This window comes from Euphorbia lathyris, chromosome 9 (assembly GCF_963576675.1).
Source record: "Euphorbia lathyris chromosome 9, ddEupLath1.1, whole genome shotgun sequence".
NCBI lineage: Eukaryota > Viridiplantae > Streptophyta > Magnoliopsida > Malpighiales > Euphorbiaceae > Euphorbia > Euphorbia lathyris.
In genome coordinates this window covers 24,262,134-24,272,871 of record NC_088918.1, presented here as the reverse complement: position 1 = coordinate 24,272,871, position 10,738 = coordinate 24,262,134, and the positions used below count along the sequence as shown (strand labels likewise).

At 34.5% G+C, this 10,738-nt stretch overlaps 1 protein-coding gene across 5 annotated transcripts; it reads right to left on the bottom strand.

The window, feature by feature from the left end:
- Positions 1 to 243: 243 nt before the first annotated feature.
- LOC136205997 (pentatricopeptide repeat-containing protein At2g06000) lies at positions 244 to 3,508 on the bottom strand. Of its 5 annotated transcripts, none has more exons than XR_010676165.1 (3): positions 1,507 to 3,508; positions 707 to 1,152; positions 244 to 523 (listed from the first exon to the last, which is right to left on the bottom strand). XR_010676165.1 is itself a non-coding variant. In XM_065996890.1 (1 exon), the coding sequence occupies exon 1, from the start codon at positions 3,312 to 3,314 to the stop codon at positions 1,614 to 1,616; it is 1,701 nt and encodes a 566-aa protein (XP_065852962.1). In that variant the 5' UTR covers positions 3,315 to 3,508; the 3' UTR covers positions 1,236 to 1,613. The 5 variants fall into 5 exon arrangements, 1 of the variants encoding a protein (XP_065852962.1); XR_010676166.1 differs by having other exon boundaries at positions 244 to 517; XR_010676164.1 differs by lacking the exon at positions 707 to 1,152 and having other exon boundaries at positions 247 to 523.
- Positions 3,509 to 10,738: the final 7,230 nt, after the last annotated feature.

Sequence of the window (10,738 nt, the reverse complement as noted above, 5' to 3'; positions counted from 1 at the left end):
AGTTTCTAGTTCCTATTCTTTGTAACAATGGTTTGAGTATTGATTAATTCATTGATTTGTTCTCTTCAAAATCTTCAAAAAAAAAAAAAAAAAAAGGTAAAAATAAAGTTATGGGTTAAAGAATACTAGTATGTACGTATTAGGGGCAAGCTAAAACACCATCCCTTTTTTTTATCCTTTTCATTGACATCGAAGTAGCTATGCTATCAAACTTCAATTAACCCATTTTACTGTAACTAACTATTGACAAGTTCTTTAAAAATCTAAATCTCAATTTTATTTTTGTATTGAAAGATCATTAAATAAAATAAAATAAAATAACTGCAGAAAGCCTATAAATTTAAAATTCTAAAACTAAAAATATATACACATTTTCCACTTCATTTCATTATTTATCAGAAAAATCCCTGGCCTCTTTGCATCACAATGGCAATCTGCCCTCTAAGTTCAAATTTTATTTTCTTGTGAAACTCCATGGCCGTATATTTGGTGGGAACTGAACTGAACTGGTACAAACCTGAATCTAGAAAGATTAAAGTTAGTTGCAACCTCAATTTGAAAATTGCAAGACAAATACCATATCAATTTCATGACACTCAAGAAACACTTGTAAAATAGACAAACTTGGAGGCAACAACATGCAACTGTGACGGAACAGAATCAACATTTTAACAAGTAAATTCAGCATCTAGTTCAAACATTCTACCTGTTTGTAAGCATCAGAATCCAGGAGCAGACAACAAACAACAAAATCTTCGAGACGTTGCCCTCTTCACGGCTTCCACAGCCTCTGGCAGTCCTTGGTAGGTTTCTATGTGGTGGACATGTTGCGACTTTGATCCCCAAGTTGTTTGCAGCAGTGAATGAGCATTTCGCACATCTTCGTGGTATTTGGTCCGAGTGATTACCATAACCCTTTCTTTGTTGGCAATGGCATGCCTATAACTATTAAATGATCTATGAACTATTCGGTTCTCCTTTAGGGAGAGTGCCAGATTCAGAGAAATGTTAGCTTCTCACTTTTCTTTTTTCCTCTTTGATGTTTCCTTCGTTTTCTTTTGATACATCATTCCTATTTCCTACTACTTCAGTAATTCAGCACCGAATTTTACGAGTACATCAGAATCAGCAAAAGTAAATCCTAGTTTTTCCCTATCAATGCAAAGGGAAATCAAATCTTCCTAAGTTATTTTTGTTAATGTGCTAAAATCATAGGAAACATCCAAAGACAAATAACAACCAACTGAATCGAACATACTCAACATTATGCGTATATATGCTATTTAACCACAACAAAAGCACCAAGTATAAGATATTCAGAAAAATATTATGTGCAAACTTAGTAAGAGAAAAAATAATAACCAAGCCATAACTTGGTTCGGAGTTGCGAACAAAAACGGAACATGAAAGTGACTTGCAAAAGCAAGAATACATGCATCCGAATTCAATGGTGGCACCACCAGTTATGAAGTATGCTCAAGTGCATAAAAGATACAAAACACTTACTGTTCAAAACTGTCTGGTATGCTACAAGTTGGAGATTAATATGATGTGCAGACCCTGCTTATTCAATGGGTCCAATAAGCGGATTTCAATTGTGCAAAACTGTTGTTTCAAGCAGCCACTGGTATGTCCATCTTCATTCTCAATGGAATAGCTTTTCTAAAAGACGAAACTCCCAATTGAAGGTACTCTGGCATCGCTTTCGCAATCCGAAAGGCTTCAGTTGGCATCCCGGCCTTCAGAAGGTGAGATACCAATTGACGAATAGTAATTTTATCCGGAGTACAACCAACTCCTAACATCTTATTGAAAATATCAATTGCTTCAACCATTCTACCTTTCATGCAATGGCCGATAATCAGAATGGTAAACGTCAATTTATCAGGAAGGCATCTCTTCTGCTTCATTTGTGCTACAATTGCATTTGCCTCATCTAGATTCCCAGCCTTGCAGAACCCATCAATCACAGGGTTGTACATAAATGGCTTAGGAATCACATTACTATAGTTCAATTGCGTCAAAAAATCACGAGCTTCATGAAGTCTATTCTCCTTGCATAGCGCATTAATAAGAATCGAATATGTATAAGCATTTGGTGCCACGTGTCTTGCTCTCATCGTATCCCATACCTTCAAACTTAGGTTAACCTCTCCGCTTCGACAATAACCATCAATCAATGAAGAGAAGGTAACTACATCAGGTAGACAATTAAAAGATTCCATCTTTTTATGCCAAAAATCTGCTTTCACCATGTCACCTATTTTCCCAAACCCATCAATAAGAACATTAAAAGTGATTACAGTGGGCATAATCCTCGACGTAACCATCTCCCTGAAAAGAACAGAGGCTTCCTCCATCTTACCTAGCTTACAAAACCCAGATATAAGACCTGTATAAGTTACAACATCCGGTGTACAATAGCCACTAGATTTAACTCTCTCGAACAAGTCACACCCCCTATCTAACTCATTACTCCTACATAATCCACTTATAAGAGTGTTATATGTAAAAATATCAGGTAAACAACCAAAGTTTCCCATATCATTGAACAATACAAAAGCCTTATCAACTTCCCCTGATCTGCAGAGACCTTTAATGAGGATATTGAAGGTCCAAGTACTGGGAGGAGACTGCAATGCTAAATATTCTTTAACCAAACAAATAGCTTCAGTTACCTTATTCTGTCTAACCAGTTCATTCAAAAAATTATTATACACACTCCAACTAATCCAAACGACGCCTTGAACTTGAGCTAAAACTTTCTTGACCAGATCAATTTTGCCTGCTTTCACAAAACAATTTATCACCAAACCTAAAAGTGTATAATCCGGCAAATGTCCATCACTCTTCATGAAATCAAAAGCCAATTCTGCTAAATCATGGAGACCCAATTCACATAAAGACCTCAGAAGCAAATCGTAACTTGAAAAAGAATGAGTGACACTCAAATTCAATTTACTGAACTCCAAGAACTTTAAACCTAAAATTGGGTCGTTAAACCGCTTAATTACCTCGAATGCAATCAAAGAGTTCACCTTATCACGCAAAAACACCATACAAGTTTCATCCAACGAGGGTGAACGGACAAAAATGGTTGCGACAAGTTTAACGAACGAAGCCTGGGAATATTCTCTATCAGGGATGGAGCGAAATCCTCCTTGAGCTTGAGAGTGAAAATAGGCAATGGCGATGGTAGAGGCTCGAACCCTGAAAGATCGGATCTTCAATGATAATGGGATCATCAGCAGCCCCGCGCCATCAGTGGAATCTAAAGCAGGGACAGTCTCATGAAGAGGGTCAGATTTTGGCATTTTGTGTTGAATTCGAAGACATAGATTCAGTGCAAGCCAGGCAAAGTAAAAGAGGAACGGAACATTTCATGCCGGCGCCACCGAAGGCCGGCCAGTATGAGCTCCGGGGTGTGTAGGGTTAAAGGATTAAAGAGTAGCGAGCCGCTTTCAAGTAGAGAGAGAAAAGGGTTGGAAAACGAAGGAGGTAAGTGTAAACAGTGGAAGACCGGCACTGGGCTAATCTACTACTGCGTTATTGGGCTTATTCATAGCCCATATCTTCAAAAAGCCCACAGCTAATGCTAATAATATATTTGATTGCTCATATCGAGACTCGTCATGCACGTTTTAGATGTATTCTCTTTTAATTGAAGTTTTAATATATATATTAGGACTCAAACTCGAAATTTCTAACTCTCATATATTAATATGAATTGCACCTTAATTATCAGTTTAAACTTTTAGTTAAGATTCAATTCATATTAATATCTGACACTACCTTAAGTCACATACTTAATTGGTAATGCTACATCTTTTTGTATTACTTATATAGTATGTTCAATAAAGAATCAATGAGGAAAGAACAAGGTGTCCAATCAGAAGCCCTCGTCTCAAAGTGTTATGGAAGAATTAACAATCGAAAATTACATAGGCGAGACAAGTAAAAAAACAAAAGTCAATAGATGGATATAAATGGAGGTCTAAGACAAGAAAGGACCTAGAATATTATCATTATGACGGGATAAGCCACATGAAAAGAGAATGCATGTTGTTTAAAAAATATCAAGATAGAAGTAACTAAAAGAGCTGAGTAATGATGGAAAATAGAAGGCAAGAAGAAAGGAACCATAAGAGTTGAAAGATAATGGGCATGTATATAACATGTAGGAGCTATAGAGGGAAAGGCCACAATAAGAGGACATGCACATCTCAAAGCACACGTTCAAGTACTCCACATGTAAAATCGATATGCATCGTTTGAATTCTTTGTAATTATATGACTGATATGTTTATTGACTACCTTTTAGCCAAATAGACCTAGAGCCACCACAAATACAACTTCTATTGCTCTAAGGCCAACTACAACACCTACCACGATACCCTAAATGATGGATGTAAGTGTTAGTATTATGTCCAATTACCTATATTCTTTACATTTTCCTTTCTAAGAGGTTATTCATCACTATATGGTTCAAGGCAAACAAATTCAACATTTAGTCAACCTCAAACGCACGCTATACAAACAAGTCAATCCTTTAGTGTTGCTGGTAATTTTTAAGATGGAAATGACACTAATAATGTACCAAGACTACCAAGAAGAAGACTCTAGAATATTCATACTATAAATGTATATAAAGATGCACCAAGAAATAGACTATTCACTAGAATTTCATCTACAAATTGTTGTAATAGTATCCTAAAGGCAATTGTTTTAGGATATTTTTATTAATGAAATGTTCATTGACTTTTATTTTATTTATTATATATATAGTTGTGTTTAAATTATTAAATGGTCATTGTGTCTTTTATCATATAAATAAATAGAAGGCTTAATACATCATTTGCTCCCTGAACTTGTCCAAAAAGCTTGATTGGCCCCCTGAACTTTTAAAGTGTTCCGATAGCCCCCTGAACTTGCATAGAATGTTCAGTTAGCCCATTGAACTTACGTAAAATGTAATCAATTGATCACTTGGTCGTAAAAAAGTAAGGTAAATGCGGAAGATGTATTCCACGAGTCTTAAAAAAAGTAAAACGACCAAAATCGGAGTATACGATTCTAATATTAGAGAAGACAAGTTAGTTGAGCAAGCAATAACTTCCTTTCTAATCTATTTTTTAATTATGTAATAACATTTTAAGAATCGTGGAATACATCTTCCGCATTTCATTTACTTTTTTTACGACCGAGTGATCAATTGATTACATTTTACGCAAGTTCAGGGGGCTAAATGAACATTTTATACAAGTTCAGGGAGCTATCGGAACACTTTGAAAGTTCAGAGGGCCAATCAAGCTTTTTTGACAAGTTTAAGGGGCAAATGATGTATTAAGCCTAAATAGAATTAAACAAAAGCATAAAGTGTTCATACAAGATGAAGTGAGACATGTTTTATGTCTATAACTTAATTGATAATAAACTTAAATAACTCAAGTCAAACATCATGTTATAAGATTGATATGATGTTGTAGAGGCTTGCATGTAACAATGTTTCCTATTTATGAATAGGCAGATGATCTCAAAGATATATATACATGCATATCTAGATGGTTACATGAATATACCTTGTCATTGGGGACTCGACATGAGATATTATAATGAATGAATCTAACTAATGTCACATGATCATCTCATAAGTGATAATAGGTATAATTAATCCTTAGACTTAAATAATCATCATTATAATTCTAAATTATCTAGTGTGATGTTTTCATGTTATTATCGAGCACGATTCGATATCACTATGTATGCATTGGATAGTAATTGTGAATCACATGAAATAAGCGCAAGATAGTTAAATGATAGACTAATCATTCACCAGTCTCGTGAGATGGGAGATATGTCCTATGCCACTTATGGAAGAATTGTTTTAAATTCTTGCAAGGTGATAGATTAAAGGTTGAAATAGTATATTCATGTGATTTATCTAGTTGAACAACTCGACTTGGACAAGTAAATAAACGTGTTTATAGATTCTATGACCACGATCCGTTTGGATATAGCTGATGAAGGATCAAATTATACTTGCACTGAAAGGTAAAAGGTCAAATCAACTTAACTCTTTATGGCTTTAGGGGAATAGGGCATTCCTTACCTTATTGGTTTTGGTACAATCATTCCGTTATACATTTAGTTGGATTAATTTGGAATACGTTAATAGATAGAAATTAATAAGTTAATTTGCTATCCAATCTAGGGTTGAGTGAATTGTGACAACACTACAAGAAATCAGTGAGTTGGCGATCGAATATTCGGTCGCTAAAACGGTTTAGCGAGCGATTTCGGTTAGTTAGCGATGGAATAAATTCGGTCGCTATATTACCTGTTGCAAATAATCAGCAACCTGTTTTTATTATCGATCGCAAAGTTTGCGACCAGATATCTGATCGCAAAATCAGTCGCTAAAAGTTACGATCGGTCTTTACGACCATAACCCATCGCTAAATTGCTGACATAATCTATGAACTGGTGATAGTTTGTCGAGGAATTACTGACAGATTTCTATCGGTAACCTTTTTGTTGAGTTGTTATATTAGCTTTACCGTCGGACCAAGATTATATATTTCATCGGTAATTCACTGGAAATGTTTTTTAATTATAATTATAATTTCAATTACAATTGTATTGTAAACATATGAATAATTTAAATTTAATTAATAAAATGCTTGAAACTAGAAATATATATATAATATTTGAAGTTTAAGCCAAAATACATAAATATGATAATGTTAGACCTAGGTTAACTTAATCAGTTTTGTCAAAATATATAAGCTAAAATAATGAACTAAGTCAAAATATATGTCATAATCCAACAACTAAATTTATCTTACTTAGAAATACGCTCTAAATTTCGTACACTCGCTTGAAGATGATTGATAGTAATTTGAAGTTGATTGATAGATGGGCCAATTTGTGTCTCTAGATTTGTCAATTTCTCCGGAAGCTCTCTCACCTCATTTGCACTGGCAAGCAATTGTATACCTTTGGCCAATCGATCATGTCGTTCTGTTACTTGCTCTAGTTGTGCTATATTCCTGCTTCTATTGGTATTGAAGCCATTAAGGCGCTCCTGTACTGCCTCAAGTGTGGTTCTTACCTCATGAATTCCAGTACTATCACCTAAATCGGATGCACCAACAGAACTTGAAGAGGACAATGCTCTTGAATTTCTAGGATAGCTGTCATGATAATATTAGGAAGCAGCTGAACCCAATCCAAAAATTTCTCCATCCCGATTAAGCCCTCCAGTAGCCTTGTAGTACGCTTGTAACTCATCAATGGAATCAACAACTTCCTCAGTACTATTTTGAACTTGAACTTGAGTGAGATGTTCATAATTTTCCTAAAAAATGAATAATGAAATATTAATACAGTAAGTATATGAAATAAACCAATATGCAAAATGATACACAAAGATGCTCTTAATGTTTAAAAGGGATGATTTCAGCAATTGCAGTAACTATCCGATATGAAATAAACCAATCTGATATGATTAAATCAGAAATGTCCAAATAAACCAAATTGTAGTAACTATCTGAAATGACCAAATCTGATATGACCAAATCAGAAATGCCCAAATAAACCAAATTGTAGTAACTATCTGAAATGACCAATCTGAAATGACAAAATCTGGTATGACCAAATTAGAAATGTCCGATATGACTAAATCAGAAATGTCCAAATAAACCAAATTGTAGTAACAATCTGAAATGACAAAATCTGATATGACCAAATCAGAAATGCCCAAATAAACCAAATTGCAGTAACTATCTGAAATGACCAATTTGAAATTACAAAATCTGGTATGACCAAATTAGAAATGTCTAAATAAACCAAATTGCAGTAACTATCTGAAATGACAAAATCTGAAATAAACCAAATTGTAAAAAAAAACTAATTGCAGTAAGAAACTAATTAATGTCTGTACTTTCAATGCCCCAAGAAATTAAAATCCACAAAAGACTCTTTACACATGAACATGACAGTTAAAGGATCCATCATTCTCTACAAAGCTATAATACAAAAAAAACTTTATCTCAATCAATATGAGAAATGCAATAGGCCAATACCAGATAAGGATGAATCAAACAGAGATTTTCATATGCAGTTTATGTATGGAACTAGCATCAGCCATATCATTAGGCAAAACATATAACATAAATACCTCTGTCGTGATCATTAATAACTACTCTTACTTGGATTTTTCTGCAGCGGTCATTAACGAAGGTAACTCCGTCGTGATCTTTTGTGTGTGCATATAAGAAGAGCTGGTCTGGATTCAAGGCCTTACCGGGCTCTTTTTCCTGAAGCAAACACATATTAGTATCAAATAAAACAGCAGAACATGGTAATGATGCCCTGATTGATCAAATTGCTAATAATAAACTCATTCACAAGCAAAATTATCATGTAAAAACAAGTAAAGTAGAGCAGAACAATGATCAAAATTTACTTACCAGTTTTGCTGCACTTTTTGCGTGGGATACTGAACCACCAGTATGGGTACCTTTTGCTACGCCAGATTTTCCTACCCTTATTTTACTTACGAACTCACTTTTTCTCTTAAGCTCATTCGTGTCCCACATACGCCACCAAGCATCTCATACATCTTTAGGGCACCAATGAGGCATTTTGTTAGATTTTCGCATGTTATTCAATATACCAGCCACTGTTCGAAACGCAGGCCGCCTAGACCGTCTAGGCCCTACCTAGGCGCTTAAAATCAAGAATCTGCTCCGATTTTCTATAATTAGTCCATCTAGGAGTTTTATTAACTCCTAGGTGATTTTCAGTCGTTTGGGCTCCACCTGGTACCGCCTAAACGATAATGAACAAAAGCATTTTTAATTGTGAATTTATTTTTTTGCTTTATTGTAATTCATTTTTAAGTTGTTTCAATGATATTGTTGTTGAAATGTTGATGTTTGCACAATTTTAAAAATATATGTTACAAATATACGTGTTTTTCTATATTAAATAATTTTATATTATTATTTTTAGATAGTATAATACATATTTTAATTGAATTATACAATAATTTGTTAATTAATGAATAAAAAATACAAAAATACAAATCCGATTAATCGCCGATTAATCTCCGACTAATCCCCGATTAATCCTCGAGGGCCATGTTCGCCCGACTAGCGCCTAACGTTTTTTACAACCTACCAGCATATCGTTCCTTGAGTTTATTAAGGAATGCTTTCTTCATTATTTTGTCTGAATACGTCGAAGGGTTCTATACACAATCCTTCTGCATATATTTCCATAAGTATATATGTTAATTCAAAAATCTTTACAACAGTACACAAAGGTATTTGTGATGATTAATTTAATTAATTTTTTAATACCTTAAACTCCTACCAATATTTCTATAGAATAACATCCGGTATCATTTTGTACTGCCATGCTACCGGTTGTGGATATTGTTGGAAGATACAAGTGATCAACGAAGTAATGTGGTTGTCAATAATCATGCACCATATTAAATAAAATTATCAAGTCATAAATAAAAGTATCCAACAAAATAACATATATATGTTTTTTATATCCTTGTAATCAGGTGAAAGCACCATAATGTATTTGTTATTAGCATCTTTATGAGCATCATTGGATGCTGATTTCCTTCGTGGTCCCAAGTGTCGACGTGTTGTACTAGAAGAGTGAGTGGAACCTCCAGCACTGGCTGAGCTTTCAAGGACATCAGCTGTTCCGACAGGCGGAGGAGGCGGAACAAACAAATGTGACTATGATGGAATGGAAAGCGCATGGTAAGGTTGTGGTCATGATGAACCGACAGGTGAGGGAGGCGAAACAAACGACTATGAATGTGATGAACTGGCATGCAGGGTATGCAAATCGAGATGTCGTGGGCATGAATAACCGGGAGGTGGAATAGACGGTTGTGTCTGTAATGGGACGATTGGGAGCGTCATTGGGCCATATAATGATGTGGGTGGAGTAAATGGCTCTTGTGTATATGAAGATGTCTCGTTTGTAGTTGGCTGCAGAACAAGCGACTTCAAGTAAGCAGGTACATTCATACGTGAAAACAACTTACTTGTTTTCATTATCGATTTCCCTTTAGGCTGTGTGCGCTTGTTACCAAGTCCATCACGATCTCTAGGTGAAACCATCCTGTAAAGCAAATAAAAAGAATAAAATCCAAAAACAATGTTAGTTTACTGTATAAGATAAAATCTGCAAATGTAATTTTGTTGACATGCTAAATTAAGTTGTCATATATTTATTATTGATTGATAAATATATTTGATGAATATTTCACATTTGGACTATAAACAGAATGTTTGAACATTCTCCACCTTTTCTATGAATTGAACCTGAAACTCAAAATGTACAACTAATTTCAGCAAAATTAATTATCTGAACTAAAGCTGGAAATTATAGCTAACATGAGGTTTACTTTTTATACTTAGGTCTAACAAACTACTATCATATAATTCAAGTCAATACATGTCAAAATGAAGTGTTGAAATCAGTAGGCATCCAAGTTCCTACTGCATCGATACTATATACATGAGCAGCCAACACAGTTATCCCAAGAAAAAAGCAATAATTGTCGCATACCAATCCATATTTTTTTTATCAAAAGTCAACAAATCAGGTACGAATTACAAATGAAATAAAAAAATACCACACATAACAACATTAGTTTGATTGAAAATTAATCACTATCATAGTCATTGAGATCAATATCATCGTT